Source organism: Mastigoproctus giganteus, chromosome 6, assembly GCF_048544385.1.
Source record: "Mastigoproctus giganteus isolate SK-2022 chromosome 6, ASM4854438v1, whole genome shotgun sequence".
Classification (NCBI taxonomy): Eukaryota; Metazoa; Arthropoda; class Arachnida; order Uropygi; family Thelyphonidae; genus Mastigoproctus; species Mastigoproctus giganteus.
This window is the reverse complement of record NC_143580.1, coordinates 5,555,699-5,576,049: the sequence shown is the minus strand read 5'-3', so window position 1 is coordinate 5,576,049 and position 20,351 is coordinate 5,555,699. Positions and strand designations below refer to the sequence as shown.

Here is a 20,351-nt window from a genome sequence, read left to right as displayed (position 1 = left end):
TCATTCCCGGAGTTTTTCATCCTATCAAAGATGATGTCGTCACATGCCTAAGTACGGCCATAATTTATTAAACACGGAAGGAATCACCAGTGGAAATAAATCAGCAAGGGGTGTGTGGTGGGACTTGTTCGCTCACCCTATCCCTTGAATTATTAATTCAAACATTTGCATATATATATCCAGTTTTAATATTTGCTTCATTTTTTTATCCATTTGTGGCACATCAAGGTCATTTTTTTCTCTATGTCTGTTAACCACCATATATTGCGCAAGAGATAAGAAACAACCCATCAAAGGAGTGTTTCTGGTAACTCTTGGTGTATGTGTGCCCCATTTCAGAGAATTCAAGGAAGTATTAATTTGATTATCTCTAATCGCGCCCATCAGGATGTTCACCAACTCACGCTTCCTTTAATTTCAAGAAGTGTTCTTCTTCTTGTCTTCCATTCGACCGGAACTTAAAATCTATACTACAATTCTGAAGGAAATCGTTTTTGCTTTAACGACAATTTTTCGAATTAATTCCTAGATCACTTTAAAATCATTTTCAGCTAAAGTGTCACTAATTTTCAGATAAAATTTCATATAAATGGTAAAAATATCAGTCAAAAAGACCAAAGTGGACTGTAAAAAGAAGAAAATAAAATTAAAATCCATTACTCAAATGGTTTTATAAAAATCATGCAGTAACACTTCTTTCGACTGCACAGAGGGATGAAAAATCACTTGAAATTGTAGGGAAATTTTCAGTGAATCCCTTTACTTACTGGTTGATCAACTGCTTCGGGCCCATCCCTTCACTTACGTTGATTCCTTTCCGTCTACAAGAATCTGAAATAGTTTCATCTTTATCATAATCACTAAGAGCGGAAAGAATACTACATCTGCCAAAATAAATTTCACCAAGTTGTATTGAAAGTGCCCACTGCTGGTGATGTCATGCACTATGCCATAAATTCTAATCTGCTCTTGATATTTTCTTCTTGGGTCAATGTCCCGTGTTAGCTTTATTTCAAGGACGCCCTCTACTGATGACATTGTCCATCAACCGTAAAATCTTATGCTGTCGATGTCTTGACAGCGTATAACAGGGGCTAACTTCACATGCGCGAAGTGAGCAGACACACCTGGTGGGTGCTCTGCTAAGAACAAGTTGCATGGGTAATTACATCGAACTCCAATCACTCCAGGACTGAGGTGCTTAGAATCGGATGTGAAAGTGTGAAGTTGATCGCTGTTTCCACTTAGGTAAAATTTTATATTTTAACATTTGCATTTATATTTATTGTTTCGTAGCAAGAAATGGAAGCATCTTTAGTTGGTTTCTTAGAGCAAGGACAAAGGACAGACTCCTCTCACCCGCTCCCAAGAGAAATATTCCCGGAAGGGCTCCAACTGACTTAATCCCTGCACTTGGCTTGAAGGCTAAGGCATTGTTATTTAGACCCCCTAATAGGAAGGGAAGGCCAAGAAGTTGTCTTAACTTGTTCTTCGTGGGTACTGTTGGAATGAACGGACTAAAAATACCTCAGACCCTTGAGCAGTGGTTCAAGTGTTTCTCTAAATGTTCCACCGAAAATTAGCACACATTGGGATATTTTGAACCACTATAAAATTAAAATAAAATATAATTGATATACTCATTTTGGGACCAGCTGGGAAGAAACAGACCAACAGAACCAGTAAAAGAGGTTTGGATTCGTAGAGAAGAGACAACGGAAAATGTAGCTCTGGAAATCAAATTCCAGGATGCCTATAATATCAAATATTCGCTTTCGGCGACACCGTTGGTGTAAGTCAGCAAGTTTCTTCTACACGATCCATGGTATTCTTTCTGTTTCGTTGGGGAAATTAGCTATTTGGAGACTGTAAACAGGACAGCACTACTTTGAAGAACATTTTAGACCATTAACACAACGTTCCACGTGTTGCTTAAGGCCATCTTGTGACATTGTAGTATTTCAAGGTAGAATTGTAGTATTTCACTACACTGCTGGACAAAATTAACAGAACAAAATGTTTTTCATGAACGTTTTATTGTGAACAGTGTCACCGAAAGCGAATATTTGATATTATAGGCATCCTGGCATGCAAATTCCGAGTAACCAATAGAAATCGATCTACCATCTTACAGAGCCCCACATTATGTTATGCAAATTATTTCTGAATAATTTGATACAATGAATAATTTTTAGACGTTTCTTTGAGATGGCGGGCTGTTGGATGACTTGAAGCTGGACAGTTGCAGGCGAAGGTGGCACGTTGGCTTAATGGAGGTGTCGGCAACCTTTATAAATGGTGAGTCAAAGAAAATGTCTGTGAGGTACACACGAGGACATTTCCAACCGGACTGTGTTAAGAAGGCTCAATTCAAGTGGCTTCTACGCAAGGAAGCCAGTGGTTTGTATCCCAGTCAAGTTCTCTGCGTAAATGTTCAGCCTTCTTGTCTGAACAAGTTGGTAAATGGAGGGCTCCAGTGTTGTACATATTACTGAACCTGCTGTTTTGCTCTGCCTACAAATTGTCGGTTTCAATTTGCTGTTGTTGAAGTTTTGGTTTAGGCTTGATTAAAATTGGTCGACTGACAATGATACATGTGTATAACCACAAATTATGTTGTAAATACATCTAAATGTTAATTGAGTTATGGAGTTAATTTATTAACTGATTGAGCGGTATTTTGATTAGTTTTATGTTTGTTTTGTTAGGCAGTAACAGATTCCACCGGTGACCTAAATTCTATAATCTGTTATTCTTGATTCTTCATTTTCAAATACCTTCTGCTTTCATCTCCTTGCTTTCTCCACTTTCCTTCCCCTTAATTTCTCACACTGTTCCCTCTGTATATCCCACTTCCTTTCCTTAAATACCATGGGGGTTCCCAGGCTTGCCTGATAACCTCAGTAAGAATCTTTTCCTGGTGGTAGAACCTGGATGCCTTCACGTAGTTTGGGATGGGGATCAGGGTGCAGGGGACCAGGTGTCCCCTGTCCCTGGCATTTCAGGAGGAAAAGGAAACCTGGTTCTGCGAAATGTCAGGCGCGGGCACTCAACACTCAACAGAATCTATGCACGCTAAACACACTTTCCGGCCTTGGTGCTTTGCCTTAGTCAGTTGCATCAGCGGTTATAGGAGAAACCCTGGAGATCGACGTACAAACACAAATACCTTGATTTCTTTGAATCCCATTAACCCCAAACCACCGCAGAGCTCATCGAACTGGTGCTATGAACATGTAACTTGGAGTCCTGATAAATGGGGTACAGTTCTGTTGTCTGACGAGTTCTATTTTAGCCTACAAACAGATTCTAGACGTTATTTCATCTGGACACAACGAGGAATGCGGTACCATCCTTTCAACGTCATAGAAAAGGACACTTACGGTTGAGGTGGTGTTCTCGTGTGGGGCAGAATAATCATCAACGGCCACACCCCTCTTTATATTTTTGATAGGGGAGCCTTAATTACGCTGAGGTACCGAGAGTAGATCCTCGAACCCTATGTGGACTTTTTAAGGGTGCGGTTGGCACTAATTTTCTTTTCATGCACGACAACGCCACTGCACACAGAGTTCAAGTGGTGAAGGAATATCTTGAAACTGAAAATATTAGGACTGCCGTGACCAGCGTGATCACCACACTTAAATCCTATGGAACATGTGTGGGAGGCTCTTGCCCGCGACAGCCAACTCCTCGATCACATTTCATTAGGTAAGGTCTGCGCTGGTGGAAGAATGGAAGTTGTTGCCACAGAATCTTATAGACACCTTTATATTGAGCATGGTTTACTGCTGTCAGGCCTGTTTTGCTGTTGGAAGGGATCATAAGCCGTAGTGATGTCATGTGACCATATTTTCGAGCATCCTGTATCAACTTGTGTAATGTGACCCTTTTGGAAATTCTTAAATTGGAAATTTATAGGTCCGAAGTTTCTCGCTGTCTCCTCATTTTGTCGTTATTCTATGGTACCCCACCACACCAAATGAATGGCACGTCGGGTGCACTGAGGCCAGACGCATTCAGCGCGTGTGGTGTGTAATACAGTGAGGGTCAAAACTTTGCGAAAGAAAGCATAAAGATGGATTTTTCGCCCTGATGATGGATTTTTCGCCACACATTGATCTCTCTCCTCCTCCTCCATCATCGACCCTCAGTTCCAACAGAAACCTGAGCACCGAGTATAACCAAATTCCTTTGTAAGGCCTTATTAGGTAGACAAGTTATAAACAAAACAGAAAATGACGTAGTTGGCATTGTAATGATTCACTCATGCGGTAGAAAAATAAAACAACTTGAGAGTTGGCCAATATTACCCTGAAGGATGCAACCGCGAAGTGGAAAACATGTACAATATGACCTTCCCTTCAGAAATAAAAAATTGATGTTCATTAATGGAGGTAATGGACGAAAAAAATGTAAAACGAAAACCAAATCCTGAGAAATGGAGGCTCTGAATGTCCACGAAATGCGCTATGCATTTCAATAATTATATTTAAAATTTAATTTCGATATCCATTAAAATCCCAAATTATGGTTTCGAAAGCAATTCATTCTGGAAAGGCCTTAAAAAAACGATTGTTTATATTTTCATCACATTACGGGTTAATCTGAAATAACAAAACCGAACAAACCACATTTCCAATTTACTTTCCAGGAACTTGCAATGTCCGCACTTTTTTTTTTTTTTTTGTTTTTTGTTTTGTTTACTTATAGACAGGTGGAAGCAGTTGCGCTGGACATTGTAAACGGTGTTTCACACAATAATGAAATACGTTGACTCAAGTCTTAAAAGGAAACTTCTCCTTCGTGCACGAAGGAGGAATTGTCATAGGGTTAGTCGGTTTTCTGAGAAGATTGCGGTCTACTTACTCAGGAAGTGATGGCTTCTCAGCCATCCCTCCAACCCAATTATCATCCCATTGCACTTACTTCTAGACTTTCTAAAATTATGGAGAAATCCGGTAATCTCAAAAACTATCTACACAAACCCTCCATCTGATCAATGATCGCCAGGATGGATTCGTCAATGTCAATCCACCGGTGTTATTCTAACTTACGTTACCCATGGAAAAATTCAATGGGAAAATTTGGTGAAACTCAAGCAGTTGTTCTTGACATTTCAAAGGCTTTTGATCATGTTTGGCATAAAGGTCTTCTTCAGCTTACATTTTATGGTATGCCAACTATTTTTTTGTAATTGATTGCTCACTGCAGGTGGTGGTAGATTGCTCTCTGTCTTCTAACTTCTCCACTAATGCTGATGTTTCCCAAGATTCTTTCTTCCACTCTTTTCCTTTTGTATATTAATGACCTTCTTCCATTGACTGGAAACCCTATCCATAGTTTTCCTGATGGCAGCACATTGCATTCCACCTTCCAGTCTGAGAAACCTTGCCCTAAACAAACAGCCTCAACTTCTCAAATATCCAATTAATTCCTTAAATGCTGATTTCCAGGTAATCCTTCAATGGGGCAAAGAAAACTTAACTTCGGTCCTTATGAAACATAGTCCTGCCCAATTTCTCGCAAAAAGAGAGTCGGCTGGTCCTTTGCTTATCTTCGATGACACTCAAATTTCTAAAGAAGGTTACATCTGTCCATTAGGAATTATACTGACTCTTAATATCTCTTTTCAAAAGCACAACACAAATATCGTTTTTTTTTGCATCGAAATAAAAATAAATAAATGATCTTTATTGATACCAGTAACCAAAAGGTATAGTATTCAATGTCATCAAGGTCGTAACTGGGGTAATCCCAGTACGTTTTCTTTTCATTCTCGGTTACTTTTCTTCTGAACAACTGCTCACTCTATACAAATCTCAAATCTGCCTTACCATGGAACATTGTTCACATAGCTGTGGTGGTACTCCTGAAACCTCTCTCAGGTTTCTAGACTCCATTCGAAAGAAGGAAGTCGGGTTAAGTAATGATCCGCCTCATACAAAGTCTCTCTGTCTCATAAACGTCCATCTCTGCTGCATGACTTTTCTGTAGATACTTCTATTTTGAACTGAACTGGCATCTGTAATTTCCCCCACGTATTCCCACATGGAAATGTTTGAAGCCATTGACTAAGATTTGAGCCGATAACATTCATCCCCAACTTCTAAACATCATTATTTCCGCCATGTTAGCAAATGGAATCCGGTTATCACACTTTAACCATCCCCAATGGTTAAAGTGCGTCGGGAATGGGAATAGGAGGCTCATGATCCATCGTTCCAGAGTCCAGTTGATATGCTGACGACACCAATTCAAAAAGGTTCTTTTGTGTGTAGACATAAAGGAACACAAACTGCAGATCGGCATCCATAGATTTTGCAAAAACTCTAGGATACAGTTGAGTCCATGTCATGATGAATTCAAGCTGCTTTAAGGACTAATGGGAACCTACTCGCTATTCGGTAACTACTAAACAAAATGGCCTCATCTCTAAACTACAACAAATCATCCGTAAAGGAACTTCACCAGCTGTGATATTTTTGATTTTTTAATTATTCTTTAATGAATGGTAATGGTTCAAAGAGTAATTTTGTCTATAATTGCAAGATTTCTAAAGACGAGTCAAGGTCATTCAACAGCTATTAACACATTCACACTACAATTCTTCCTCTTCTCATCCACGAAATGGGAAATTAGCGAATGACCTTCAACCGCCTGTTGAATTGCCCTCAACTTTGCCTACCATCCTACATGCGCGCGAGCGTGCAATTTTTGCGATCTTAAAAGAGACACAGGACGGAGCAGGTTATTAGAGGAAACAGGTTGTTCATTGGCTCTGCACTATGACACCAGAAGGACAGGAAGTGACATCACACAAGGTAGACGCTTTAGTATATATTCTGACACGTGCCGAAGACTGCCAACTATTGAAAAGTGTGCGAGCGAACTCAGTCTACCAAAGAAGTAAATAAAAGTTATCCCTCAGCAGTGCAGGAACAAAAAGGTAGTATGGCCCTTTATAATTAAGGTAGTATGATTATTTTGCTTTAAGATTTCTTAAGATTAAATAGTAAATTAAATCGTGGTGATAGATGGGCCTATTAGAAGGAAGCTGATCGAGAATTTTGAAATCAAATTAGAACTTGCTGTTTAAGGGATATTTGAAGAGTCAACCATGAAAGAGTACAAATTCTGAAAATATTTAGGGCTAAAGCCCGGCCCGTTTTAAGCTCCTGCCAACTGACCACCTGACGTTATTTATAACTACAGGTTAGAAGAGAGGGTACATTTGGGTTACCACATACTTTCTAACGATAAATGTACTCCTCGCCTGAAGCAGCTGTTACCAGCTCATCTTAGAGAGAAGAATTACAAGAAGTTGAGAATATTTAACCCCAACTTAATTATTTCGTTATAATGCATGTAATCTTTTCAATGTACACCCTTATAGTACAGGGGTGAAACAAAGATTAATAATAATAATAGTAATATAGCTGTCTAACTTTTTCCTCCACTTTACAGGAAATACTCGTTTGACAGGAAAATAGAAGATTGCACGATGATACTCTTTGGATTGATGATAGTTGCTGTTGCATCTATAGGGCAATCCAACAGCCAAGGTAAGCATTCTAACTAAAATACAAATTTATATCGCTGGGTCCATTAACGGCTTATCTAAATGGGATTCCAGATTTAAAGGGCAACTTGCTGAATTAGACGAATCTTGCCAAGATGAATTTGGCACAGGGGCTGTTGAGAAAGTAAGGTAACGTGTTTTATGAAAAGATACGTAATCACTGAATAATAAAACAGCGGATAAATGCAGGCACAATTTTTCACTACTTTTTTCACCCGTGACATGGTAAGAGGGGGGCCTCTTTTCACTAAGAGGCCCCCCTCTTACCATGTCACGGGTTCATCCATAAACCCGCCTTAAAATAGAAAGAATCGTTTGACTAAAACTTTCATTTTCTAGACGAGAGAGGAATCGAAAATTCCACGCCTGTCACAACACATCAACGGCGATCTGGACAGATTCCAAGCTCAGCAGGAGTTCTCTTTCAAGAGGAGACTTTACCCCCTAACTTCAATCACTAATTCAAAAAAACCTGCTTGTGACGCATGCGGGCTACAAATGCTCTGTAAGTTCGTGTGTCTGACCATGAACTGGTGACCTTACCTTGATTTCGGTCCATTAGCGAACACCATCAAGAGGGTAAGACGCAGATACCATTGTGTTCAGATTAACAGCACTGCTTAAAATAGTTATCTCTCCTTTGGGCAAACGTCTGCCATAATAGCCAGATTACTAATGAACATCGCGTGCCTTGGAAATGACCCCGCTAACTACCAATGACGCAAATGGCAAACATACGGTTGAAGGATCACACAAATTACTTTTATTAAAAATGGTTACGATGGGATTGTGAAAATTATCTCTGGTGATGTTTCAATTTATAATAATTTATGTTTTTTCTAAGAAATTACTTTCCAATTTGGCAGTTCCAGAAAATATAAAAAAGAATGAGACAATTGAGGGACATTTTCCTTTAAAGACAACAGTGAGCGCATGCGCTGCTCGTCTAGAGTTAATTTATAGGTGAGGGATTAATCTTAATAGCCAATGGAATTGTGCCGTTTCTAGGAGCATCATCAAGAGTAGTCTGTAGGCAGGAACTCCTTGTATCTGGTTTCTATGGTAACAATATTTCAAACTTAGAATTGTTTATTAGCAAAACTGTAATCAAAATATTGGTAATTGTAATTGTAACCGTCCCTTTACCCATAATGCCACATTGCTCCAGTTTGTACAGCAGTCTTTCATGCGCAATCTAAGTATATGGTATGAAAATTATTTTGGACATCCAGTTCCTTGGGTCACTGCATCATAGTAGCCTATTAGATTGGTTAGATAAGACGCCCCTTGACAAATCCACGCTGCGATTGCAGTATAATTGCATGCCTATCCGAATGATCCTAAATTACTTCTTTAACTGGTGATTCCATTACGTCCCCTGGAACGGATATTAAGCTAACAGGTCTGTAATTATTCGCATCACCTTTTGATTCCCCTTTATTAATAAGGGATACATTCGCACATCTCCAGTCCATAGGAATCTCCCCAGAATTCAAGGATGATCTCATAATTATGGCTGAGCTTGCCTCCCTTAATATAATTGGATCGACTCCATCCGCCTCAAGTGCCTTTTTTTGCGTCCATCCTCAATAATTCCTCCCCAATTTTCCTTTCAGTTATCACAGTCATTTAGCTCTGTCTTAGATTTTGATAAACTTCTGGCATCCCCCCTCCCTGACGAATTCCTCATGTGTGAATGTAAATGCAAAATACCTATTCAATTGAGCAGAGTCAGCAACAGTTAATCCATGAACATCAAGTGGTCCAATGTGATTGAACCCTTTCCTTCTACTGTTAATACAAGCGGAGTAATCTTTGTATTCTTTGCCAGAGACTTCTCATAATCTGCCTTAGCATGCCTAACTTCCTTTGTGACTTGATTATAGAGTAATTTATATGCATTCCATGCACTTTTCTTTTCTTGACTGGTCACGCGTACCACGTGTTACGAAAGGCACCTAGCCTTCTAAAACTGCACTCCTGGAGGTAAGGTCCAATGGCATAGCAACTCAAATAATTGCGAATATTATTAATTACAGAATGCATGTAAAAAAAAGACAGATGTGGATCTTATTCTTGTTGGTTAAGCAACTTTCTAGCCTTAAAGAAAATCGTAAGAAAACTGAATATTACCTTGTTGTGTGTATGTGTTCCAGCAGAAACTTTTCGCCGACGTTCTAAGAGGTCTGACCCCTGTACGACTTCGTCAGGAAGCCCAGGAATCTGCGTGAGGATCAGCGAATGTCCAAACGCCAACGTTAATGATAGGAGAAGCCCGTGTGACTGGGACGGACAAATCCCGTTCGTCTGTTGCAGGCAGAACAGACCCCAGCGTTCAGGCCAACGTAAGTAGCAAACTCACTAGGGCAGACAGAGCGAAATCGAGCTCAGTTTCTTCCTCCTCGTGTGTGTGTGTAGGCATTCTTAAATTACCCATTTAAAACTACATTCATCGCAAAAGTTAAAGATACAATAGGGGTGATCGCACCCCGTATTAATTCCTGTATAAACATTTGTACAATTTCATTGAAAATCAATAAAATGCGCAATTCTTTTGGGACATATTTTCTTTATTTATCTATTTGCTGGATGAAAAAGGTGAGTTACCGGGAGGGAAAACCACGGAACCCTTGCCTGAGCCCGACTAACGTTTATCTGATAATATTGTTCAAAGTAACTCTTGCACATACCTCAAGAGTTCTTATCTGTTACCCCAACTGGACGTATTATCTAGATGTTCTGGGGGCAGAAACGTTTCAAGGGAGCGGGTAGCTAATGCAAGGGAAGAGAGCCTAAAAAACTTCAAGGGGTGTGTTAGGGTTGTTAAATATACAAGAACAGTATTTAGGAAGGATAGGGTAGGGTAGATAGAAGGGGTGGTGGGGTAATGCTTCTTATCAGAAGCAGCTTGAGTGCGACGATAGCTTACCCGGATTCAGACATTTCACATGCTAGTATAGAGTCTGTATGGTGTGAGATAGTTGGAAACAAAGGTATAATGCGAGTAGGAGTAATCTACAGACCAGGTGATTGTGAAGATTATGACAAAAGCCTCTACATGCAAATGGAATGGGCAAGTAAGCGTCAATGCCTTATTATGGGTGATTTCAATCTGCCTCTAATTGATTGGAGTAAATGGGAAGGAAACTGAACATGGGGAACAAAATTTTTAAATCAACTAGATGACTGTTATTTGTATCAACATGTCAGGGAAAGTACTAGAGAAAAGAATATCCTAGACCTCATCCTAGACCACCCATGAATCAGATGACATAACAGGGCTGACAGTAGAGGAACGAGTAGCAGTAAAAGGCAAAGGAATGGGTTTTAATTTCAGAAAAGGAAATTACGATGCCTTAAGGTACTACATGGCCTCTATTAACTGGGTAGATATCGCACAGAGAATGAATACAATTGAACTGTGGTACGCTTTTAAAACATTAATCGCAGATGCCTTGAATGCGTATATACCATTAAAAAAATACTCCACGAGAAGGGTTCCAAGTTGGATGAATAGCGAAGTTGCCACATTACTTGAGCAGAAAAAAAAAAGGTGGCATGGAAAAGTTACAGAGCAATAAAAAGCACTGAAGCCTATAACAGCTACAAGCAGGCCTGAAGTAGCCGAGTGGTCAGAGCGAGAGTGCATAGCACGCGTTCCTTGAGTGAACCGGGGTTCAAGCCCGTGACTACTAAATACGATAAATATTTGTATTGAAGATTTATTGTAAACTTTACTGACTTGGTTGCGTGCCGGAGTTTAAACAGAAAATTTAAGGTGATGTGTAATAGAGCCACAGAAGAGGTTCGACAGGCAAAGGCAATTTATGAGAAATCAAACAGGGGGAGATAAGGAATTCTTCACATATATAAATGCTAAGAACAGCAGGACAAACCTTTACGTAAGGGAAAGGGGATAGTATTAAATACACCAGCTTCCGTTGCAGATGAACTGAACAGTTATTTTGCATCGATATTTACAAATGCAAAGCCTTTTGTGGCAAAGGGAAATTGTGGGAGCGAAGTTGAAAAATATGTAATTAATGATGTTGAAATTTCTCAAGATTTAATGAATACACTTTCAAGCCTACAGGCCAGTAAGGCTCCTGGAGTTGATGGAATATACCCTATAATCTTAAGGAAGGTGGCAAGTGAGTGCATTGAACCATTGAGGCTAATTATGCGAGCATCACTAGACTCTGGGGAGATTCCCTTGGATTGGAAAAGTGCAAATGTATCTCCCATACATAAGGGTTGCTGTAAGAGTGAAGTGGGAAATTATCGACCTGTCAGTCTGACTTCAGTAGTAGGGAAAATCATGGAGGCAATGATCAAGGGTGGAATTCAGGATCATTCGGATCGAATTGAAATTCTCAAGGATACTCAGCATGGTTTTGTAAAGGGAAAATCATGTTTAACAAATCTGGTTCGCTATTTTGACAGGGTCACTCAGGAGCTGGATTTAGGGAATAATTTCGACATTGTTTATTTAGATTTCAGCAAAGCTTTTGACTCAGTCCCACATGAGCGGTTGCTTTATAAGTTGGAACAGGTTGGAATCACTGGGAAAATCCTTAGATGGATAGAAGGATGGCTTCAGGGCAGGAGGCAGAGGGTTGTGATAAATGGCTATTCCTCAGATTGGGTTGATGTAAGAAGTGGGGTTCCCCAAGGATCAGTATTAGGACCACTGTTGTTTTTAATTTTCATAAACGACATTGATGAAGGGATAGAGGGCGTGATGTCTAAATTTGCAAATGATGTTAAAATTGGTAGAGTAGTTAATGATCACTGTCAAGCTGAGCTTCTTCAGAGAGACCTAGATAGACTTCAGGAATGATCAGAAAAATGGCAGCTATGCTTTAATCCAACAAAGTGTAAGGTATTACACCTGGGAAACACAATTCCAAAATAACTTATTCACTCGGTGGAGTTCAACTAAACCCAGTACTGGAGGAAAGGGACTTGGGTGTTACTATACGGTCAGACATGAAATTCTCTGAGCATTGTAAACAGGTTGCAAGGAAGGCCCATGGTGAGTGTCCTATCGATGATCTATCCAACTTTTGCAAGTAGAGATAGGGACGTGATAATCCCATTATATAAGGCTTATGTTAGACCACACTTGGAATATTGTGTTCAAGTATGGAGACCGCACCTAAAGAAAGACATCGAGCTTCTTGAAAGGGTGCAAAGAAGGGTAACTCGCCTGGTGAGATCGGCAAAAGGGCGTCCTTATGAAGAAAGACTTCGAATATGTGGGTTGCAGAGTTTGGAAACTAGACACCTTTGAGGAGATTTGATTGAGGTGTTTAAGGCTCTGAGAGGCATCAGTAAAATGAATGAGGACGAAATTTTCAAGATTATAAATGATGCTAGAACTAGGGGACATAAATTCAAGTTACGGGGGGAAATGTTTAGATTGGACTGCAGGAAGTTCTATTTTAGCCAGCGAGTTATAAATTACTGGAATAAGTTGCCTTCATGGGTGGTAGAGGCCGACAGTTTGGGGAAATTCAAAGGTCATCTGGATAGTACTTTCGGGTAAGGGAAGCGCATAGGATGACAAGTTTAATTTCCTTTTATTTTAATTATTATTATTATTTTTTTTATCATTGTTTGATTCGGGTTTTTTTTTATTTTTTATTTTTTTTGGCTGGTGCAGCATATGCCATAGGCTTTCTTGTACCATGCGGCCATTACTAATACTAATACTAACTCAGCCGTTGTGAAAAAAGGCCCATAAAAATTCCACGCATTATTGAGTTTTTCCCACAATGTACACTCACTGGACAAAAAATTAGAAAGTTTTTGATAATTAAATAAGGCGTGCAAATGCCTTATGGTATGGTCACAAATTCCATGGTATCAGATAAATACGGTATGCCTTTCTGGAGCTTCTTAATAGATCTGGTCATGGAGAAGCAGCGCGTTTATCAGAAGGCACACTGACAAAACAAAGAAAATCATCGATGTTTTGAAAGCAACCATCTCTAAATACACAATGAATCGAAGATGAAAGGAGAATGAAGCGCTTAAAGGAAGAAATGTGGCAGAAAGTCAGCCAACGGTAAGACTGGACTGTCCAACAATCCGCTAAAAACAAACTTAGGTATGTTATTAGCGGATTGGGGTCCACTCATACCATTAGAAGGTCGTGTTACATCCAGTGAACATCTTTCTGTCATGTCGCATAATGATTCCTTGGAAGATATGTCAAATCAGACTTCAATGAGAAGAAAAAATTCTTTAGATGTAACTCAGATAACTACGGAGCCATTTACACTTAATGAATTAGCATGTGTAATTGGAAAATTAAATTTTAAGAAACGTCCAGGATATGATTTGATAGAGAATGAATTTATAGCACGGGTTTATAAATTGTGTCTTGCAAAAGGATATTTTCCACCAAATTGGAAGGTAGCTTTATTGAAGCTAATCAAAAAGCCTGGTTAGCCTCTCTCAGATTCTGGATCCTACCGGCCAACAGCCCTTCTAGCTAACATTGGCAAGTTACTGGAAAGGTTGATGGTCCTGCGCATTACCGCAGTTAATAGTGCAGCGTGGAATGATTTCAAATAAACAATATGGGTTTACATCTGGAAAGGCAGCAGAGGATGCTTCAGTGGACTTTGAACACACATCGAGAGTTCCATGGTATGAATTACCTTTTTGTGAATTTTCAGGGTGCCTTTAACTCCATATGGTGGGAGGCTGCTCTTGCTCAGTTGAGGATACTTGGATGTTCTCAAGAATTATATAAATTGTTTGGAAGTTATTTTAGTGACAGATACTTAATTCTTAAATCTAAAACCTTTTATTTTAAAAAGCAGGTTTATCGTGGTTGTCTCCAAGGTTCAGTCTTAGGTCCTTCCATATGGACCTTGTCTTGCAAAATTGGTTAGCTCCCTCTTTTTCCAACTATAGGACCTTTGCCGATGATTTAACAATTATAGTGGCTGAGAGTTCGAGGACTAGTCTGAAACATAATTTGCATTTTAAAAGCAAATTGGACCCTGGTTGACCTCCCCAAATAAAGCGAAATGGTATTCAGCTACTAATGACATCTGAAACTAATTTTCTAGGAATAGTAATAGATTATAAACTCTCATTTTTTTCACATCTAACGTATTTAGGAACTAAAGTGAAAAAGTTCTCTGGAGCTGTTATTCGTGTTTCTAAGTCTGACTGGAGTTAATCCCTCAAGACTCTCATCTTCTGTATTACAAGGCAGTATTTCTCCCCATGACAACGTATGCAGCGGGCGCTTGATTTCATCGAGCTGTGTTGGTGAGGTTCCAACCAAAACTGAACTCTATACAAAGATCAATGCTTCTCAGCATGTTGAGAGTGTGTAGGACCGTATCTACTGCAGCAATTCAGGCGTGGGCCCTTTGGACTTGTTCCTGATATACCGAGGACTATGTTATCGGATTAAGAAGAAGATTCCCTCTACGTTTCATAACATTACAATTGATACTCAAATAGATATTACAAGGGAAAATAAGAGGTGTATAAAGGAAGATAATTAACCGATGGCAAACGAGATGGGACACTGGAACTGCTGGAAGGGTAACAAAGTTGTTTCTTCCTGAGGTGACGTTTCTACTAGATAAAAGGGTAGCTGAATGGTTGGAGTTGCTATATATAATAACAGGCCCATTGAACGATGATCTCCTGGTGAGTGTGATTCCTGGACAAGCGTTTCATCTCTTGAGGGAACGAGATAAACTTCAACTATTACAAACTTTTGCTAAAGCTGCATTTGATCTAAGAAGAAGTATGCTTCCACAGTTAAGAATTGGATTAACTTTGGATAATTAACTGGGATTAACGTAGTGTTTGTAGTTACAGTTGGCGAGTTTTATTTTATTTTATTATTTATTTGATTTATCTATTTTTTATTCTTTATTTATTTATTTATTTTTATTTTACTTTATTATTATTATTTTTTTTAACTTTGGAGCGGGCCCCCAGAGTTTTGTCTTTTTTTTTTTTTTTTTCATCTACTGGAATTGGCCCACCTTCTCGTGGTGTGGACGAGTATCTGGAAGCAGCGATCGCTGCTTCTAGGTAGCCAAGGGGTCAGCACATCACAACATACATAAAATACAAAAACATTACACTATTCCAAGTCTGGCCTAGTTTATAGAGTCTGTTAAAACCTGTCCACATGTATCGCACAAACTTTACTCTCCATTGCTTCATTTTTACCGGGATTGCGATGGATTCTTTCAAGATGACAAAGTAACTGCCCACCAATCAAAAAATCATAACTGAATTGTTCGAGGAACATTTCCAAGATTTCCAACATCTGCACTGGCCGTCTAGTTTTCCAGATCGAAGTCCATTTTGGTATGTCTGGGGTATGATGGAAAGGGTAATTCGGCTTCACAGTTCTCTACCAACCACGGTACAGTTGCTGACAAATACCTGATAGAAGAAGGGTCAAATCTGGAGGTAGACGACCTTGTACACCTAGTGGGATCCATGTCCCAAGGTGTGCGGACTGTAATTTGGGCAAAAGGTGGCCCTGCTATACTCTATATTCAATAATGGTTTCTAATTTTTTGGGCAGTGAATGGACAAACTAAAACAATACTTGGATATTCAAAACACACTGTACCCAAGCTGTATTTTTAGTTTTATTTCAATTCTATTATTACCCTCGTGGGTAGCACAGTGGATATAAACACCATCCGCTCCACACTGGTTGGAAAAAAGCTGAGTTTGAATCCCGTCAATGACACGAGGAATTTTTATGGGCCTTTTTCACAAAGTGGCTGAGTTAGTCGGTCTCGGGCGAGGGTAGCTTGATTTTTCTCCCGGAAAACCGGGTTTTTTTCTGCCCAGCAAGCACCAAATCGACCGCACAACACACAATCTATAGACATGTTATGTATGGCACAATATGGCTTTAGTTGCTGATGCGTCTAAAGCCCTTCAAGAACCAAACAACCAATTACTTACCAGCATTTTGTTTTAGATATTTTGTCACGTGGTTTATTTTTTATTTATTTATTTTTTTAATTACAGAATGCGGACGTCGTCAAAAAGAACTACAGGATATCTTTGGAAGACGACCAGAAGAACGTCCAGCTGCGACCACCACTCGTACATCTGGTGAGTAGTCCACGAAAATATCCTCGCTTTTCAATTGATGGGCGATTGTCTTTTGGATTACATCTATAAATATTGTTAATGTCATGAGCATTGATTGGACATGTCACAACCGGTCAATGCTATTTTGGTCACGCTGACATCATTAAATGAAAATAAATTTTAATTTAATTTATCATGAAGTGTATGCCGTTTGGGGGAATCATGTTTATTTGGATGAAAGCTCTTTCTTTGGCTGATTGCGTGTTTTTCCCCTTAGGCTCTCAGGGCAATGGAGTTCCATTCGTCGTTGGTGGCACAGATGCCGAACCTAACAGCTGGCCGTGGATGGTAAGTAGCAACATATCAATCATACCATTTTAGATGGGTTATTAACAAATCCATAGCCATCCTTAAACATTTATGAAGATTATCAATGAATGTTGGATTGTTTAATGACTCTTGCAGTTCAGTAATTCATCCATGAAGTGTATCCTGGATATTTTCTGAACTTCAAGAGTATCCCCCCCCGACTAATCCCTTTCCTTTTCATACATACAGAATGATCATAATTAAATTTCCCGCATTCTGAAGTTTTAATTGTAAATTTGGGTGTTGGAGTGTCCAAGGCTAATTTGAATGGTGTCCAGAAAATCTTTTTTCGCCTGAGGTGGAGTTACTACAGTCTGATTGAAAAGGACTTTATACCCCCAGTTAGATTCGACAATCTCCACCTTCCCGTGCGTATGACCCATTGTATATATTGCCTAGGTCCAATATCTGGACACACCACAAATTCTGAATAAATTTGGAAAAAATTCATTAAGTTAAAAAAAAAAACTTCGCTGAAGAAGAATTTTATTAAAACATTTGTCTTGCATGAGCTTATCAAAACTAGGGGCTAACCCAAGGTGCCGAATATCCTGATACAGATCCTGAGCCGGCGGACCTTGTTTTAGGGCATTGCATGGTGTTTGAGTCAGGTGCCACCAGTGGTTTCCCACATCTGTGCCATAAACACTCTTGTGAAGAAATACAGTACCACTGTAAAAGCCAGAAAAGTGTTTTATGTTGTGTGTGTAGTACTGTTGTGTTCTGGCTTTACAAGAAAAAACAAGAGATGAAATTAAGAATGAGGGAATGGAGATGAAGGCATCCCTGTGGTTATCAGTCAAACATTAGTTCCACCAGGCAAAAAGGGCAAGGGGAACCCAAGGTAGGGAAAGAAAAGGCACCGAACGAGGGTTCTGGGTGAAGCCTCCAATCGTCGTTGGACTATTCTTAGACCACTGAATCCTACCCAGTCCGAGGACACTGGGTTACCAACATCGAACCCGTGAGGTACCAAGATTAACAGTCATGAATTCCTACAGTTGTGTGGGTGGATCAGTTAGGTCATCCTATTCAGAGTACGCCGTATTGGCAGCTCTTACCGTGGCAAGTGTCAGGGTTTGCAACCCTATCAGGCTTAGCTTGTTCAGTTGATAGTCCTAATCTACCATAGGTTTGGTTAGCGTGATCCTACTCTCATGGAGAGTTAGCTGGTAATGTGAGTGTTTTAGGCCAATTAGAGTCAGGTTTAAGTTGAGAGTGGTCTAGTCAGGGGTGTCTGGTGTTGGATCAGTCCAGGAAGTAATGTCAGGTGAAGGGCGTACCTTGTTTAAGTGTGAGTGTTGATCAAAAAAAATTCAAGGACACCAAGCTTTCATTATATTAGCCAAAAAAAGGGATTGAGGCACAACTGTTGTGTTTCGCTGTAGTTAACCCGTTTTGACTCATTTGATGAACAGTTTTTATTGGACAAGATTTTTTGTTCATTGAACCACTTTCTTTAACGTTATTTCCTAATCTTTTACAGACAGCCGTTGTCAGGAAAGGCACCAGACGAGACAGATTTCTCTGTGGCGGATCTCTGATTACTACCAGATACGTTCTAACTGCGGCCCACTGCTTCGCCAATCGACTACCCCCGTAAGTAACCTTCCTCCTCCTCTCAACTTTGCAATGAAATACGATTGCGAGCCGTCCCTTATTATTTGGGTTCCGATTGCTTCTTTCAGGGATGCATCGCGGTTCCGTGTTTATCTGGGATCAGTCGAAGCCGTCGACGGGACCCCGTACGAAATCGACAACATCATCATCCACGAAAACTACAGAGCGGACCAACATTACAACGACATCGCCCTGATTGAGATGAGCGACGAAGCCACCGTCAGCGTCAAGGTGTATCCCGCCTGTCTCCCGCCACCGTCCATGACCGGCAACGCCTACGTAGGTAGAAAGGTCAACGTCACCGGCTGGGGCGACACCAGTTTTGGTAAGAGAACCACTCTTTTAAATACACGACTCCTCTCGAATACTTTCGAATACGTGACTGTTGCAAATACTTCCCCCGTTCCTTATATTTCGGTTTCTTTCCTCTAGGGGGCCGGAGCAGCAAGATACTTCAGCAGGCAGAAATCACCACGGTGTCCAATTCGCAGTGCAATGACGCATATTCGCGGCTGTCCACTTCGTCCTACCGCTCTGGCATCACCAGCGGTTTCTTGTGTGCCGGAGAGATTGCAGGGGGAGTGGATGCGTGTCAGGTGAGCATAGACGAAAGCTGGTGAAATTTATTCAGAGGGCATCTCAAAAAAACCAAATAACAACAACAACAATGATGTTACTTTTGATATCATGAGTAGGAAGTCTGGGCGCCAGCTGCACCAACAACAATCAGGGTCTTTTTTTTTTTGCCAGCCAGATTTCAAGCTTCAATCAAAATTCATTCTCAGTATGAATAAAAAGAAAAATTTAGTCTTTAAAATTCGCGCATGAGCAAACGGCATCTTGAACAGAAATATTTCTGCTTGGCATTACTTGATAAATTTCTCCAAGAACATCTATAAGAAAATTCGATATAAATTACATGTTTCACGATTGCCTTTATCCACCCATAAATATGAAATATTTTTCTAATATTTCACTGTTCGTTTTTTATAAAATTTAATCAAATTTTATTTTCTATTCCAGGGAGATTCTGGGGGTCCTTTGGTGATGAGGGAGAATAACATCTGGTACCTAGTGGGAGTTGTTTCGTTCGGACATCAGTGTGCCCAGCCAGGCTATCCAGGAGTATACACCCGAGTCACTTCCTATCTGAACTGGATTGACAGCTACATGGACTAATGGGAAGACATCTCTGTGGGTTTAGACTCCGTGTACATTGTTCCTGCAGTGCAAAAGACACGGTTGATGACACAACTGCTCAATCGCCACATTGAATCGCATTACGATCATCACCTCTGTTAATTTAAGATTAAAAACTTGATATTTAATTACTTCATACTTCATGATATCTGTACAGCTTGGATTAAGACAATAAAATGAACAAAAGCTTAATCTCTTCCTCAAACTCTTCCTTGTACATCTTCATAAACATTTTACCGCTTATGAAAAATATCAACATCCAGAATAACCCCAGGGGTGAGTAGACGCAATTAGGAAAAAAATAGATACTGTTCCACTGAATGCAGAGGGAGGAAATGGTGTTTCCTGTGCAGTGGAATGTTTCTTGTTGTTCCCACCCACAAAAAAACAGAAATGACAGACAGAGAGTTGATTCAGTATTGCATTTGCTATGATAATCATGTTTGTACAGGATTCGAATATCCTCTTGGAGTCAGCT

General features: G+C 39.9%; 1 protein-coding gene across 3 annotated transcripts; it reads left to right on the top strand.

Annotated features, from left to right (window-relative positions):
• Positions 1-6,858: 6,858 nt before the first annotated feature.
• Positions 6,859-20,003, top strand: LOC150083847 (clotting factor B-like). 3 transcript variants are annotated; one of them, XM_090375812.1, is made up of 9 exons: positions 6,859-6,949; positions 7,468-7,565; positions 9,742-9,927; positions 16,619-16,705; positions 16,962-17,032; positions 18,540-18,652; positions 18,742-18,998; positions 19,106-19,269; positions 19,697-20,003. In XM_090375812.1, exons 2-9 carry the CDS (start codon positions 7,505-7,507, stop codon positions 19,850-19,852), a joined length of 1,095 nt encoding a protein of 364 aa, XP_090231938.1. In that variant the 5' UTR covers positions 6,859-6,949; positions 7,468-7,504; the 3' UTR covers positions 19,853-20,003. The 3 variants fall into 3 exon arrangements, with proteins under 3 accessions (XP_090231938.1, XP_090231937.1, XP_090231939.1); XM_090375811.1 differs by having other exon boundaries at positions 9,739-9,927; XM_090375813.1 differs by lacking the exon at positions 9,742-9,927 and having other exon boundaries at positions 19,697-19,998.
• The last annotated feature ends 348 nt before the right edge of the window (positions 20,004-20,351 follow it).

Bases quoted from the DNA above. Each gene is read 5' to 3' on its own strand.
- LOC150083847 (XM_090375811.1), top strand. From the start codon at position 7,505: ATGATACTCTTTGGATTGATGATAGTTGCTGTTGCATCTATAGGGCAA. The intron at 7,566-9,738 runs GTAAGCATTCTA...TATGTGTTCCAG, and splicing joins AGGGCAATCCAACAGCCAAG to CAGAAACTTTTCGCCGACGT. The intron at 9,928-16,618 runs GTAAGTAGCAAA...TTTTAATTACAG, and splicing joins ACCCCAGCGTTCAGGCCAAC to AATGCGGACGTCGTCAAAAA.